At 44.4% G+C, this 17,194-nt stretch overlaps 1 protein-coding gene across 1 annotated transcript in view; it reads left to right on the forward strand.

Moving 5' to 3' along the window:
• LOC144680561 (myelin transcription factor 1-like protein) overlaps window positions 1-17,194 on the forward strand; it is a 516,235-nt gene that overhangs the window by 489,003 nt on the left and 10,038 nt on the right. Inside the window, exons 21-23 of the mRNA XM_078541678.1 lie at window positions 13,893-13,996; window positions 15,097-15,135; window positions 16,606-16,749. Coding sequence (XP_078397804.1) covers window positions 13,893-13,996; window positions 15,097-15,135; window positions 16,606-16,749 — 287 coding nt within the window. The remainder of the gene's footprint in view (window positions 1-13,892; window positions 13,997-15,096; window positions 15,136-16,605; window positions 16,750-17,194) is intronic.

Consider the following 17,194-nt stretch of genomic DNA (forward strand, 5'->3'; position numbering starts at 1 on the left):
AAGTATAATTTCAGCTCTTTGGCCATGCCAAGCAGAACACCACTGCTCCAAAGGGGTACCTTTGCCCCAGCTGCCCACAGCACAGAGTCACCAACCTTTGTCTGCCTTTTAGGATCTTCAGGACTTCTTCTGAGCCCTCGTCGATTATCAGGACTTCTCCCAAGCCACTTCACTTAAAGTTTGCTCCCCGCAGCCCCTTCTTTAACTTGGAGCCTGTTTCTCTGCTCCTTTCTTTCTTCTTAACTGTGACCTGTTTCTGGCTGACCAACTCAAATTGACTGATTCAAACTGACACCATAAAATTCCTGCACTATTACATTTTTTTTGATAAAATTCATTTTCTGGATCTCACCTGGGACCTTGAAGTGCTTTCACTGCCTGTAAAGCCCAAATTGCTCCTAATCTTATTGTCTTCACTGGTCTAAGCCCAATAAGTGTGCCTGTAGCGGCACCAGCAGTGCAATCATTACAATGAGAACCAGCGGAAAATTTCGGAGCTCCATTACTTCCCCAGATGCATCACACACATTGCCCCTTATAAGTGCCCACCAATCAAATTTAACAATATGAGAGCAGATATGCTGGAGATGAGAATTAAATGAAAGGTTTTGAGGTGATTGGAAGGATGGGAAGAAACAACAAATGTATTGCTTTCTCACAGTGCCTTTTGCACTGGAATTCATGCCCCCATTCATAGTCAATGGGAAATTGTGGTCTGATAAAGTACAAAACAAATTAATGGATGATATATTGTAAAATTTCTCTTTTTAAAATATTTCTGCCAATTCTCACAGTATACCAGCACACATGAAATATTAAATTTTCATGTTAATGGAAAGAAACTTTTTAAAAAGGAATTAAATGGGGAAAATGTACTCAAATTTAACAAGATGTCCTTCATGAGCACCAGCAACCAAAGCTTATAAACCGATAAACTCCACTAAACATGGGCCCAGAATTTCGCACAGGAAGTCTTGCCTCCATTTCCTGCAGATCTCATTTTTGCCTGTCATGGAAAGGGGCGGAGCATGACTAACACCTGAGGGAAACCCAAACTCAGCAGGGTCATTTGAATTCAGTGCTGAGTTCAAACAGACCCCATTTTCACTGAAGCAATGGCCTTAACCTGCAGTATGGGAGTCACAAATCTTTAGAGTACATGTAAGTGCTCTTGAAGGACAGATAATGTCTGTAAAACTGTCAAGCTGTGAAGGTATTTAAATCCTAAGCCCTTTAAAAATTAAAAAAATTAGCTGCTGGTGTCAGCGAGAGTTGAAAATAATCTGGTCTAGCAGTTACAATAGCTGTTTGTTGACAATATCCCAAGTGCAAACATTATGTCATTATTAATGCTAGGCTGCTTTCCAGAACTGGGGAATTGACAATGGAAAACAATGGAGGAGGTGTTGAACAGGTATTTTGTTTCTGTTTTCACGGGAGACTTGGAAAACTTCCCAAAGGTACTTGATAATCAAGAGGTGATAGGGAGGGATGAACTTAAACAACCACAATTCACCAAGGAAAGGGTGCAAGGAAAAGTATTAGACTTAAAGGCTGACAAGTCCCCAGGATTGGATGGCCTGCATCCTAAGATCTTAAAAGAAGTGGCAACATAGATAGTAGATCCACTGTTCCTTAGATTTTTGAATAGTCCCAGTGGATTGGAAAATAGCTAATATAACACCTTTATTCAGGAAAGGAGGGAAGCAATGATCAGGAAACTATAGGCCAGTTAGCCTAACATCTGTCACAGGGAAATTGCTAGAATCCATTATTGAGGTTATAGCAGAAAATCACAATGTGATCAGGCAGAGCCAATGTGGCATTATGAAAGAGAAATCGAGTTTTTTGACTAAGGGTGGAATTTTCCGTGCCCACTGGCATCGGGCACTTTTGGCAGCATGAACGGACAATATGGCGAGAAGGCCAAAAATCAGTTTCACAATGTTGTAAAAGCAGTTTGTGATCGCCCATTTAGCACGTCAATGGCAGGCCGCATTTCCGCCTTTGAATGTTGGGAACCTCATTGTAATACACCTGCATATCATTATAAGGCCAGCCCGCCGGAATCATCCTCCGCTGCTGGATCGTCTGCCCACGTCGGCGGGAAAACACTCTAGTGCAGAACACGTCTTGACAACTTGACGTGAAGACGGGACCCACCTCCAGGGCCTGGATCACTTCGCAGATATCTGAGAAGCAGAAGATGCTGGATCCTGACAGTAATGGGATCCTGGAGGAACGTCCATGGCATCTTGGGTGGATTCTCATGGACATGGCTCCACCACGAAGCAGCTCACTGAAGGTGGAAAGTCACCGTTGAGGGTCTGCTCACAATGGTTGATAGTCAAGTGGGTGGAGAGGAAGGTCCGGCTGTGTTTGGGAGAGGAAGGTGTACCTGGGGAAGGGTGGGCGAGGAAGGTCTAGGGCCCATGTGCATGGGTGAGTGCTTGCACGAGGCTCCGAAAGGCCCTGCCGCACGCACACACGCACGTGCACACACACACACACACACACACACTTCTCTCTCCAAAATCACTCGACAGCCGGCTGCGTGCAGCTGAACTGCTAGTGTTGGGGGAGGTGGGGAGAAGCAGTGGGAGGACTTACAAAGCCTGTCAATGAAGCTGAAAGACAACATTACACATTATTCAGTGAAAGTGCATATATTTCCAGATTGTAAAGTGACAAAATGTGTTCACCCATGCAATCAATTGTGATCAGAATTTCATAACTTTTGAACGCCTTAGACTTCTAGTTGCTGCCCTGACATCCACAGCAGGGATGGAGACAGTCTCTGTAATGGCTGGCCCTGTTGCTTCGGATGCTTTTGGTTCGGGTCCTCTGGAGAGCCGAACCTTGGTGGCCCCAGCTCGCTCTGGCTGCCCTCCTGTGGGCCAGCTGCTCCCTCTGCAGTGACAGAGGACGAGGTTGATGGGGTCACAGGCAAAGACGACTTGGAAGGAGAAGACGGCCTCTGAGATTTCTGAGTGGATGATCCAGGGGTGTCCAGCTGCCATTCCTCGTCCCATTGGGTGCCCAGGGGCCTTGGTCTGATTCCTTGATAGGAAGGAGCAGCTGGGGGGATGTCGAGGTGCCCCGTTTCCCTCTCGTGTCGCCACTGCAGGAATCATCCATGTCTCCCACGATGGAGTGCAGGTCTGCACACATCTCCGCGTTCTGCTGGATCAGGGTCTCCATGACGTCCAGCATCCTCCCCATGGAGACCTCCCTGCACGCATATGTGGGCACCACTTCATCAGAGAGCAGGAGGACACACTCCTCTGATTCACGTGCCACTCAGTTGACAACTTCCAACGGCTCTGCATGATGTTCCCATGCCTTCTCCTGACTCTCTAGGATAAGTTGGTAGGCCGAATCCAGAGGCCCATCATCTGACTCGGACCACACAGATATCTCTTCCCCAGCAGTCCTCCAAGTGCCAGGGAACTCAGCTGAACCTGCCTCCTCCTGCTGCGGACACATGTCCGTGCAGTGACCACCAGGTTGTGAACCCGAGCCTGCTCTAGATCTAGGTCCCACTGAGGTGTGTGTCTCTGCGCTGGTGGAGGCTATGGGTAAGCGCTGTGATGGATCTTCCAGGCAACTTTTTTCCAGCCCTTCAATGGAGGAGGAGTCCCCTTGGCTGGAGGTGAGGATGTGGATGGAGCTGAGGAACTGAATATCTGAGGGTGTTAGTCGCTTGGCAGATCTCCCTGAGAACCAGAGTTGAGATAATTAGTGCATGGCAGTAGAGTCAAAAGCAGGAGAGAGAGCATTCACATTTGCATTGAGAGAGGAATGATGTGGTGCAGGATCCTCACGAGGGTGTTCGCCACCAACCTCACCGTCACCGCAGGCAAGGGCCACCTCCTCACCAGTCAACACAATGACACGCTCCTCAAAGTGAGTGAGGGGCCTAATGTAGGCCACGCTGCCCCCGATCTGTGATCTCTCCCTGCTGATGTGAGCAGGCTTCTCCTGCATGCAAACAGATGGAGAGGGCATGAGCAGGACACATGGCACTGCATGGAATGTTTGTGTGGTGAGCGGAGACATAGACAGGATGAGAATGCGAGCTCCAGAGGATATGAGCCTGATGGAGATGTGAGGGTGTGTGTGAGAGTTCGTGGTGTTGCCCCTTGAGGTGTGAGATCCCTGTGATGTGTGATGGGTTTGTGAGTGTGAGAGTTGAGCGTGATGAGAGAGTGACTTACCCTGGCGGAAATGAGAGATCATTCATTCTCTTGTGGCACTGGGTGGCTGTCCACTTTTGCAGGGCATTGGCACTGCTGCCACCACCTCCCAAGCCGGATTGCTGATGTTGCTGCCCATCCTGTGGCAAGAGCGGGGTTACAGGACATCACAGTGGGCCCCCACTGCGTCCAAAAGGTGCTCAAGGGACACATCATTAAACCTGGGGGCCTGCAATCTTTCTTCTTTTTGGGGCCATGTCTTCTGTGCAGCAGTCGTGGGCTGGGAGTGCTGAGAGGTGTGCACAAAGCTGCACTTTAAATATGGCACCCAGAGTGATGAAACCGCGAGGTGATGGCGTGGCGGGTGAATGAGAGCCCACCCGTCATTGAAATGACATATTTCCCAGGAATGCATAATTAACGTGGCGGGATTGGAATGATACGGCATGAGAAGCCGCCATTGTGGCCGGCAGGTAAAACGTCGTTTTAACCACCCACGACCGCATTTAGTGCAAATCTGGGACGATTCCACCCAAAGTAACATTCAAAGTGGATAAAGGGCAAATGGTAGACATACACTTACTTGGATTTCCAAAAGGCATTTGATAACGTGATACATCAAAGGTTACTGCACAAGCTAAGAGCACATGGTATAGGGGGTAACATATTAGCGTGGATAAAAGATTGGTTAGCTAACAGGAAGCAAACAGTAGGGATAAATGGGGCTTTTTTGGATTGGCAAGCTGTAACGAGTGAAATGCCACATGGATCGCTGATGGGTCCTCAACTATTTACAATTGATATCAATGACTTGGATGAAGGGACTGAAAGTATGGTAGCTAAATTTGAAGATGATACCAAGAGAGGAAATTAAGTTGTCAAAAGGAGGTAGAGAGTCTGCAAAGGGATATAAACAGGTTAAGTGAGTAGGCAAAAATTTGGCAGATGGAGTATAATGTGGGTAAATGTGAATGTGTCCACTTTGGCAGGAAGAATAGAAAAGCAGTATACTATTTAAATGGAGAGAGATTGCAGAACTCAGTGGTACAGAAGGATCTGGGTGTCCTGGCACATAAATTACATAAAGTTAGTTTGCAAGGACAGCAAGTGATCAGGAAGGCAAATGGAATGTTGATGTTTATTGCAAGAGGAATGGAATATATAAGTAGGGAAGTTTTACCACATCTGTACAGGGCCTTGGTGAGCCCACATCTGGAGTTTTGGTCTCCTTATTTGAAAAAAGATATAACTGCTTTAGAATCAGAGAAGATTCACGTGACTTATTCCTGGGACGAAGGGCTTATCTTGTGAAGAAAGGTGGAACAGGTTGGACCTACACCCATTGGAGTTTAGAAGATTGAGAGGTTATCTTATTGAAACATATACGATCTTCAAGGGACTTGATAGGGTGGATTTCGGGAGGATATTTCCTCTTGTTGGGGAGAATAAAGCTAGGGGACATAGGGCAGAATTGTCCCAGATTTGCGGGATAGAGTGCTGCAGGGGGCAGGAAAAAAGTCATTGTACCCATCGGCTGCAATGGCAGGTTTGCATGCCCTATCGTCCCATTCCCACCTCATTAATTATGCAGCCACAGGAAACACGCTGTCTCACTGGCTGGCACCCTCCAATTTGCCCGCTACACCGTTACCTCACTGCTTTCTCATACAGGGCACCATATTTAAACTGCAGCCGCGCACATACTTCTCAATGCTTGCAGCCCAGGTCTGCTCTGGTGAAGACATGGCCCCAAATGCAGCCCCCAAATTCACTGACACATCCCTGGGGTGCTTTCTGGACCTCATGGAGGCCCGCTGCAACGTCCTCTACTCTTGCCCTGGCTGCAGGAGGCCCATCAGCCTCACCACTCCAGCTTGAGAGGTGGTGGCACACAAGAGGTCACCCATCCAGTGCAGAAAACGGATGAATGATCTCAGGGTAAGGCAACCATCTTATCATGCTAAACTCACACACTCACAAGGCCATCACACATTCACTAGCATCTCATTCACTGCCAGCTCAAGGGACATCACCACTCTCTCACACGCACCCTCACATCTCCATCTGGCTTCATCTCTGGAAACTGCCTCCTCAGCCCTCACCATCTTGAGGCCACTTGCACAGATCAATATGAGCTCCCACACACGCTGGGATACCCCATTTCCACAGTACAGCCCTCGCCCTGCAGCCTCTTCCCTTGCCTGAGGCCATTTCTCCCTCTTCCCCAAGCAAGCCCTAGCCCTGAAGCTGTTGAAAAGCCACCCCCACCTTACGGCTGGTCTGGTAGATAGCAACCTGCCCGTGAGCCCCCCTAAAAGCGATGTGGTGTTCCCTGCGAAGCCTGGCACTGATAACCACAAGTGCCGCCTGAAGCAAGATAAGCAAACACACCTCGAAGTCCCGAGCAAAGTGCAACTTGTCAGGTGCATGTTGTTTATGTACAATTGTGAAACATGTCTGGGTGCAATCGTGCCGATGTACTCAGATGATCCAGCGTGGGTGGATGATTCTGGTGAGTAGGGCTTAGAATGAGATGTTAAAGTATTGAAATTAGGTTCCCGACGTGTGGCGGTGGGAAACGCAGCCCGCCATTGACAGCGTGGGCGATCGCGAACTGGTTTCAGAACAGTGTGAACCGACTTTTGACCTATTCGCCATATTGTTTCCCCCTCCCGCCCACCATGATGCCCGAGGCCGATGGGGCCGGAAAATTCCAGCCATAGTTTAAGCATAAGAGGTTTCCCTTTTAAGACAGAGATGAGAAGATTTTTTTTTTTCTCTCTCAGTGCGTTGTTTGTCTGTGGAAGTCTCTTCCCCAAAAACTAGTAAAGGCTGGGTCTTTAAATTTATTCAAGGCTGAGTTCGATTTTTGACATAAGGGTTATGGGGGGCAGACAGGAAATTGGAGCTGAGACCACAACCAGATCAGCCATGATCTTATTAAATGGTTGGAACAGGCTCAAAGGGCCAAATGGCCCACTCCTGCTCCTAAGTCTTATGTTCCCATATTCACAACCGATCATTATCTCAGGAGGGGAGTCCTAAGTTCACAGTTTGATTGACAGCTCAAAGAGGTTATTAAAGGAGGTTATTACCTGCCTTTGCTGTGAGGTTATGAACAAAAGTCTGTTTGTTCTTATAAGAGATCAAGTACTTGAGGAGAATTAAATGTTTTGAATGGGCCTCTTTGAATAGCAGCGTTTTTAATGTAGTGAAGGGTATTATAGATATTCAGAACTTTATTTTATTTCATCTCGACATGGCTCCTGAGACCTGCCCAAGGTGGATACTGGATAAGTTGGCATAGAGGATGAAGTGTAGTGGGTGGGTTGGCATGAGTTGGCATGGGGCTAAAAGAGGCCATTGGGGTGGGTGGGGGCATTAAGTTGTCATGGAGGGTTGGTCATGGGTGGGTGTGGGACATAGGTTGACATGAGTTAGCATGGATGGAACATAGGGAGTGGATGGGGGGTGAGGGCATGTGAGGGGTGAAGCCAGAGGTCCCTAATATTTAACAAGCTAACTGGGATGGGTCTTCTAAACAGCCTATTTTGGCACTCAACAGCCCTGGTAGCCACCTCCAATTTGCGTCCAGGGGTGGCAGGCCCTATTCCATCCTGCAACTGCCCCCCACCCTCCTCTCCAAACCTAAGATCTCGCCACTCGGGTGAGTTTGAGTTTCTCCCAAGGCAGGCATGGTGAGGCGGGAAATTTCTGAACCGGGAGTGAAAATCCAGACCATGACCTCTATATCCGTCTCCCTAATAATACTGTTGGTGATGAACCCAGTACAGACAAAACCATAGAAAATACCCAATCAGTTATGAGTTAGCTGATTTTAGCTAGGGTAGCAGCTTGCTGTTCCTAGAGTTTCTAATAATCTGACATTGATTGTCAACAGAAAAACATTTTGATTAATGATAGTTTTAAGAACTTTACATTCAGCAGTTCATTTTACCTTACAAACACTTTGTCAATCTTGATCCAAAAGGCTGTTTAATTGCAACATCAATACAGCATTTACTGTTGTTGATGAACATATTTACATTATCAGATTCAATCTGATATTTCAGTACAGTAAGGGCCCTACAATTGGCCTCAAGACCCTTGGCTAGGAAAGAAAAAAAATCAGCAAGGTTTCTGCTCCTGATCACTATCCAAATGAATTTGGTGAGGATAAGCTCAGGTCCAGCTCTGATGCCCCGGACTGTGAATTCTCCACCATGAATCAAAAGGCCAGTAGTCTGAATGGATTTTCTCACCAGGAAATGCATAGCAAGAAGTTACCAATGTACTCGTAGTATTTGCTGCACAGAAATAAACCATTCAGTCCAAAACTACCTAGGCGTTTATGCTCCACAGAAGCTGCGTCCTACCTTACTTCATCTCACCCATCAACATAACATTCTATTCCTTTCTCCCTCACGGCCAGAATCTTCGGGTTGACATGCGGGGGCGGGCCCCACTCGCCGGCGCATAAAATGACGCGCAGTGATGTCGGGCGTGCATCCCGACGTCACCGCGCGTCAGTCAGGTCTCCAGTTCAGTGGGTGCGCACTGGAGTCGGCTGCATACCGCCGAACTGTCAAAGGCATATTAAGGCCATTTAAATATCAATTAAACTAATTAACAGAGCTGCCCGTCCAACCTTAAGGTTGGGGGCAGGTGAAATGCCCAGGCGGCCTTCGCATTTATCATGAAACCTCATCCATGGGCGGGACGAGGTTTCATGAAGGATTTTAAAGTTTAATAAAAATTTTTAATAAAATTCATAGGCATGTCCCAGCTGATGTGACACTGTCACATGAGGGGACATGTCTTAAAAAATTTTTTATTTCTTTATTTAAATTTTTCAAATTGAAACATGTGCGAAAGAGTGCAGGCCCCGACTCAGCCTACTCCCCCAATCCGCACAGGGAGCGGTCAGCACTTCCAGTGTGTGTCACGCTAGGTGGGCCTTAATTGGCACGCAGCCAATCGCGGGCGGTGGGCCCGCCCGTGCCCGCTTCCGCTCAGCCCCCCGGACGGGGAGAAAATTCTCCCCCCGTGTATATAATTGGCTTCCCCTTAAATATTTGCTGAAAAAAGACACATGCTGTTGAAGTTTTTCGTCTTGCTCTCATCAGGACAATTTGGTGTTCTTGCGAATTGTCCTGGTAAGTGCAAGATGAAAAGCTTTGACACCATGGGTAGAATCTTACCTATGGCGGGCGGGCTGGGTGGGACCAGGTGGGGGCGGGCGTGGAGCCGATTGCCGCCCGCGATTGGTTGCGTGCCGCCATTTTACGTGGGCAGGCCAATTAAGGCCCGCCCAGCATAACGTGTGGCCAGTCGTGCTCAGTGCTACTTGTGCGGGCAGGGGGAAGAGGGAGAGTCGGGGCCTGCGCTCTTTCACGCATGCATGCTAAAGAGTGCAGCAATCTCCCTGAGGCATGGAGCTGCCTCAGGGAGATTAAGTAGATAATAAAAGATTTTTAAAACTAAAGTTAAAAATTATTTAAACACATCCCCTCATGTGACAGTGTCACATGGGCTGGGATGGTGTGTGAAGTTTACAAAATTTATTTATTAATTTTACAAAACCTTCAAGAAACCTCATCCTGCCTATGGATGAGCTTTCCTGGAAAACCCAAAGGTCGCTTGGGCTCTTCACCTGCCTGCCAACCTTAAAGTTGGATGGGCAGTGTTGTTAATGAGGTCAATTGCTTTCTTAATGGCCTTAGTAGGCTGTTGACAGTTCGGCCTCCGGCGCGTGCCCACTGAACGCAATATCGAAATGATGTACAATGACATTGGGACACACGCCTGATGTCATCTCGCCCCATGTGTCTTTTTCCAGCAATACTCAAGTTCTGTACTACCAAATGACTATTCCCCCTTAAATGTTATTTGCCTCAACTACTTCATGTGATAGTGAGTTAAGCATTCTTACAATCTGAGTACAAAAGTTTCTGGTGAAACTACCCTTGTCCTTGTCGGCTTCTGCAGCTTTGACATGTTTGATCACACTATTGTCCTTGAATGCTTTTCCACTGTCGTCCAGCTGGGTGTGACTGTACTTGCCTGGTTCCATTCTTATCTAGCAAATCATAGCCAGGGTATCATTTGCAATGGCTTTGCTCCCTGCTCCTGAACCGTTACCTCAGGTGTCACCGAAAGACCTGTCCTTGGCCCTTTCCCATATCTCATCTATATGCTGCCCCTTGGCAACATTATCCAAAAGCACAACATTTGTTTTCATGTGCTCAGATGACACCCAGCTCTACCTCATCACAACCTTTCTCAACCCTTCCACTTGCTAAATTAACAGACTGTTCATCTGACATCCAGTACTGCATGAGCAGAAATTTCCACCAATTAAAAATTGGAAAGACTGAAGCTATTGTTTTCAGTCCCCGCTCCAAACTCCATTCCTAGCCACTGACTCCAACCCCACCAGGGCAACTGGATGAGACTAAACCAGATTGTTTGCAACCTCAGTGTCATAATTGACCCCTAGATGACCTTCTGACCACGTATCCATGCCATCACTCGGACTGTCTATTTCCACCTCTATAACATTACACAACTTCGCTGTGCCTCAGCTTATCTGCTGCTGAAACCCTTGTCATGCCTTTGTTATCTCTAAACTCAACTATTCCAAAGCACTCCTGGCTGGCCTCCCACATCCTAGCCTCCATAAAGCTGAGATCACTCAAAACTCGACTGCCTATGTCCTTACTCACATCAGGTTCCGTCCACCTATCACCCTAGTGCTCTACCTCATTTTCTTCCATTAAGATGCTCTTTAAAACCTACTTCTTTTGACCAAGCTTTTTGTTGTAATAATGTATGTTGTCTCATGCAGAGGCCTAGAGGCTTGTATGGTTGAACAATAATTGTTTATTAATAACACATAAATATATACATGTATATAGAATATAATCCTGACTAGGTGCTATCTTCATGCCAACTTCTATCAAACTCACTACTCTACTCTCCTACTCCCATATGACTCTCTACATCATAATGTGGGCGGTACTGTTTCCCCAGTCCTGCCTTAACCCTTACAGTCCCAAACACCCTAATACTATACTTTTGTCCAATTTCACCTATTTGACTTGGTGTCAAATTTTGTTTTTCAATGCTCCTGTTGTGAGCCTTTGGATGTTTTATAATGTTAAAGGCACTATATAACTCTAAATTGTTGCTGTTGTCGAATTCCTAATTGGACTTGTTAGTGACTACCTTATATCTATGGCCCCTGGATTTGGATTCCCCCACAAGTGGAACCATCTTCTATACATCTATGATTTCATGATTTTAAAGACCACTATTAAATCACCCCTCTGTCTTCTCTTTTCAAGAGGCAGGTTTTGTAGCCCGTTCAGTCTTTCCTAATAGTTGTAACTTCTCAGTTCTGATTATCATCCTTGTAAATCTTCAGTGTTTTTATAAGAAGGAGACCAAAGCTTTACACAGATTGGGCTATAATATGTGATTGTTAGATCAGTAGTGCCCTGCACACCATATTGGTAAAAGCTTATGTATAGCCGCATAGGCATTAGGTGCTTTACGTATGCAAACAGAGGGTTGTCCCTTGCTTGATACACCCTTTCCAAAATTCATTAGCGGCTAATGTAACATGAGCCATACATGATGCCATCAGTATTGTCAAGCATTTGGCAGCCAAACCGGTGACCCTTAAAGGGATCACTGGAGGATATTTCCCCAAAGGTACGTGTTTATTTTTTCACTTGTCTTATTGTGGAGCTGGGAGAAACAGGACCATTCACCCCCTCCCAATTGCCTCCTCGACACTGCTTACCAACTCAGCTGGCGTCTGATCAGGCTAATCTTTGTGCTTGCAACATGCTGCCTTTGGGGCCATGAATAGCACCCATGGCTCACCAGTAGGAAACAAATTAGGCCAGCAGATCAATACTGTGTGGTCTTATCTCTGGCCCCATTAGGCACGTGCTGCACTGGGATCATGCCCCAATTTGGATGCTATCCAGTTTCTAGGCCGATGTTTCTAAAGGTAACATATTTGAGTAAGCCCAAGTCCTAAGGTGAATTATCCTGGTGACTCACCATTCGTTATCATATTAATACTACAGTTACAATTGCCAAGTTTAGTAAATGATTCTGACATTTTGAGAAGTCTGGCCTGGATTTTTCAGTCAGCAGTGAAGGAACGACACTTGCTGTTCACCTGCACCCAAAGTTTATATCAGCTTTAGAGCAGGAACTTGTTCTAATCCGGTATCTGATCCAGCGTGGCATCCTGTACAGGGCATCTGAGGCATCTATGAGCAGGACAAGACTCAGCTAGGCTTTTCAATCAAACAGATTGAAGAATCCTCATTGAGATACCCAGGGCATAATTTTAACTCTGTGCAGGAAGGTGGGGTTTTGTGTGAGTTAAAATCTCGCCTACAGAGCCTAAACCTGGAAGGAAAAAGAAGGAAGTATGAGTTCGATTTAAATGACGTATATGAAGCAAAATAATATTGGGAAATGCAAATGGAATTAAGAGGGAGATAGATAAAATATCCAGACAGAAAAAGTGAAAAATACTTTTTTTTTGAGGTGTCAAACACTGATGAACTTCTGAAGGAATGATACTCCACAATTGTAAGGTCACTAATTATCACTTACCGCGTTGTTAAAAATTCACTTACTCAATGCACCAGCCCTAATATTTATTTTGCTATGTTTGGTGGGAAACTAATGGGCAAGTATGCTGACATCACACCATTGCATTGATTTCTGTGCCGAGTCTGTTGTACCGTAGAGAAGCAGAGTATCTCTGGCATCAACTTTCAGATTTTTAGGTATGATTGCATGTGCAGATCCTGAAGTTGCTGTCCAATTTACTGTGTTATAAGGGTAAGCGCTGTTTGCCTCACCATTATTCTCCAAACAAAATCCAGGCCTGTGCATTTTGCTTAGTAGAAATCTGATTACTATTGTTGGGACCATCTGGTCTGCCTCAGAATATGTCCGAGCTGTTTCAGATATTGTTCCTCCGACCCCCACCCCAGAACACCAGCCTGTTAATTCGTGTTTTAATATTCCGATCAACAGGAGCAAAGGAAAATGTGTTGCTGCTGAAACCTTCATTTGTTACAACTGAGGAAGATGTAGTAAGGGAGGAGGGATCTACAAAAGTGTTTCCAATTCTTTTTGGCAGTTAAATTGAAAAAATATGCTTGAGTAGCATTAGCAAGACTTTGAGTTAATCTTGATTAAAGCACACACGTAGTTATAATGGATGCTGCTCCAGGAGAAAATAAGGTTGAGAAAAAGATAAAGGAAAACCAGCAGTCATAAACATACTGCAAGTTCTAATTTACACACTTTCCGTTTTGTAATTTTTTTTTTGATTATACTTGAATCAGACTGACACGTTTTACCACCTTCACTGAATAAGAATTCACAAATCAGTTTATGGTTTTAGGAGGACCCATCAGTGATTTCTCCTGATAATTTAAGATTGCAAAACATTTTGGTCAATATTAGCACTTTCATACACACAGGTGAGCAACAATGTAGCTTTAAAGTTAAAGAAAAAATCTCTGGCTAATGTTTTTATTTTGTTTGATGGATTATATCTGCAATTAATATCTCAGTGAGTAAAATTTAAACTCTGAACTGCGTTTGAATAATTCAACAATTATCTGTGATTTTTTAACTTATATTTTTATTCCCTAGGGATAGAGAACGATGAAGAAATCAAGCAGCTGGATGAAGAAATTAAAGAATTAAATGAATCTAATTCCCAGGTGGAAGCAGACATGATCAAGCTTAGAACTCAGGTAAAAATTCAGCATTGTGTGCATGCCCAGGAAGGCCACTGGCCCTTCTGGTGAAAGATGCTGTGTATTATCATCAATATAAAAAATATCTGGCACTAGAATCAAATCAGATCCAGCTTCCTGGGTCTCCTTTGTGAACCCATTCCTCCACAGCCATCTCCCTCAGCTCGAACATGGGCAAGTTCTTGGAGTTCCTCCTAACCACAAGCCCATCAGTGCACCCAACTAGTAATAGCCAGGCCCTGCCACTTAGCCAAAGTGGATTGAAATAGTCTGCAAAAATCATACACAGGCCAGAGGAAGAGCCCGGAATCTGGTTAAAAATCTGGTCCCAGTCTTGCCTACTGCCACTGGTTGGCTGGCAACATTATCCATATAACTCATACAGTAAAGTGTGTGACGCGTTTCAACCATCACAAATAGAGCAGCTCGCATAGTTGTAATGATCCGACTTATGCTGTGGTAATACAGGTTATTAGCAACACCTGAATTACACTGCAATCCTCCTCCTGGGTCCAAGACGGAGCTCTGCTCCTAGTCAGTAAACCTTCCAATGTTTTGTCAATGTGGTTAGGAGCATTAGTTTTCTTAAGATATTGCATAAGTTTATTTTTTTTAAATGCTCAAAAGGTTCAAAAAGAGCAACTAAGCCCTTGTTAAACGCAGTTTGACTCCATGCTGGAGCGAAACCCAAGTAATTCGAGTTAGGGTTACTGAAGTGATCACACCAAAGTCAGATTAGAGCCTGGCGCGAGATTATACTGTCACTTTAGTGTTGCTGAAAAGGGGAAGCTGCTTCACAGTGACATAAAAGAGACAACATAACTGCATCCTCAGTGATTGAGTGGATCAACACAAATAAACACTACTACCATTCCCATGAAATGGTCACCAAGCACATTTGGTACCCAAGTCGCCATAAAACTTACTCACAAGCATATTGTACTGTTCATGTTGCATACTGTGGAACTAATGTATGATGAAGTGTTGTAGCCAAAACAAGAGTCTCAATGTAGTCTTTAGATGAAATTCTCTATAGTAAATTACTTGAATATTATATAATAGAAAACATTTATTCATTTATATTTTCCCTTCTTTAGGTCCCCCACACCATGCATCAATCCCTGGCTGAGAGGGGGGTAGGTGATCTGCTGTCTTTGCCACTTTGTAACAGGCTACTCAGAGCTCTTCCGGAGTGTCCCAGGTTGACTTGCATGATGGCGTTTTAAGTCTGAGCCGGTGGGGAAGCATCTGCTGGCCTTTGCTCTGCAATTCTCACAGTTACCTGGCTGAGATCACCAGATGTGAACCCACTTACTACCACTCAGCAGTTTAGTGAATTACCAAACCAGTACCAAATGCATATTTTTATCAATATTTAGAAAATCTGCTAAAAAAGAAGGAAAGGTGGGTTTTTTGAATTTACAAGGAATAAATAACTTTTAAGTGGTTAGGATAATCTTCAATGTACGGAGCTTCCTAGGCCACCAACAAACAATGATATACATTCACAATTCTCCAACCAACCCCCTCCCTTACTATATTTCATAGAAAAACAAGTGTGTCACTATTTTTGTACAACCTGGGACTGGATGCAGCATTATCAGCCCATCAGCATTGCCAGACCAAGTGGATATATCAAAACATTGGATAACTGCGAATGGGATGCTTTAACTACCAAATTGCCATTGATTAGATTCCAGTACTAAACTGCCTGAAATTCAGTCTCTTCCATTGGACTACTAATCAATTATTAGGCTCCAGCCACAGACGTGTACTTTTCTTTTTAAGTACTCTTATGTTAGGAAGCTGATGGCCTGATTTTCACAAAGCTGGCATAGACACAAGCTTTGAAATTATTGTTGGTGATATTAGCAGATCAACACTTAACATGGAGGTATGATGTTCCTTTGACTATTATCTTAGCACGGGCATTAATCTGTTTATTGTAAGTCGATTAATGCAACTGATAGAATAGTGGACAAAGGAATGCCATAGAGAGGAGTTAATATTGCCAACACTTATTTCCAGGCTATGGAGGAGCAGTTTTCAAATGACAGGCCACCCAAACACAAAAACTAGTCAAGAATTTATGAATTAACCCTAGATTACCCAATTCAATTTACCTTGGCCTTGAGATTACACTGTACAAAGATTAGCATATGAACATTTAATACATTTATGTGCAATTCCTTTATTCACAATTATAATGAAGGTGAAAGCATTCACACTAAAGGAATTGTATAGGAGCATGCTAAGCATTCATATGCTAGTCTTCAGAATTTCAAGGCCTTTGGCTTCTGAATTTGGTACAGAACTTTCCCCTAATTTTTGATCCTTCAGAATTAACCTTGTTGTATTTTAATTGGTATTGTACATGTTACTTTTCAGATTAGCATTGTACATTTTACTTTTGGATTTTTAATTGTATTTTGGAGGATTAGTAATTGGTATTTTATGCTTTCTATTTAAGATTTGTAATTGGTTTTGTATGCTTTACTTTTAAGTTGCCTAAATGATAATGTGTGAGTTACCTTTAGGATTAGTAATTGGGGTTGTATGCTTTAACTTTTAAGGTTAAAATTGGTGTTGTATGCTTTGCTTTGCAGATCACAACAATGGAAAATAACTTAAAAACGATAGAAGAAGAAAACAAAGCAATTGAACAACAGAACGAATCCCTTCTGCACGAGTTGGCCAATCTTAGTCAGTCTCTGATCCATAGCTTGGCCAACATCCAATTACCACACATGGTAAGGGCTAAAATAAAAATATTTATATTATACATTTATCAAACCTATAGTATGACTGAACTCAATCATTTTACAGATTTTCCCAGTAAATTACTCAAATGTATCTTGCAGCAATATCTAGTCCAATCTGTTTAAAATCAACAAAACAGTACAGCAGTAAGAATTCTTATTTGTCAGAGCAAAAATCTTGCTCCAAGATAATGGGGTCAATTTAAACCCCAAAGAGGTTTTCGGTGAGACAAGTGCAAAATGCTGGGCTGGAGTATTTTAGCTCCCATGCCTCATTTAAATGCCTCGGGCCACTTGCTTGCCTTTGGGTAAGAAGTGGTCATGACTGGTTGACTGCTGACATGGAAAAATCTGGCACCCAAGGTAAAGAGCCAGCAGGGAGTTTGGGGAAGTTTTCAAGGGTTGGAGAGCAGTACCCAGGTAGGACAGACCACAA

The sequence above is a fragment of the Cetorhinus maximus genome, chromosome 5 (genome assembly GCF_964194155.1).
Source record: "Cetorhinus maximus chromosome 5, sCetMax3.hap1.1, whole genome shotgun sequence".
NCBI lineage: Eukaryota > Metazoa > Chordata > Chondrichthyes > Lamniformes > Cetorhinidae > Cetorhinus > Cetorhinus maximus.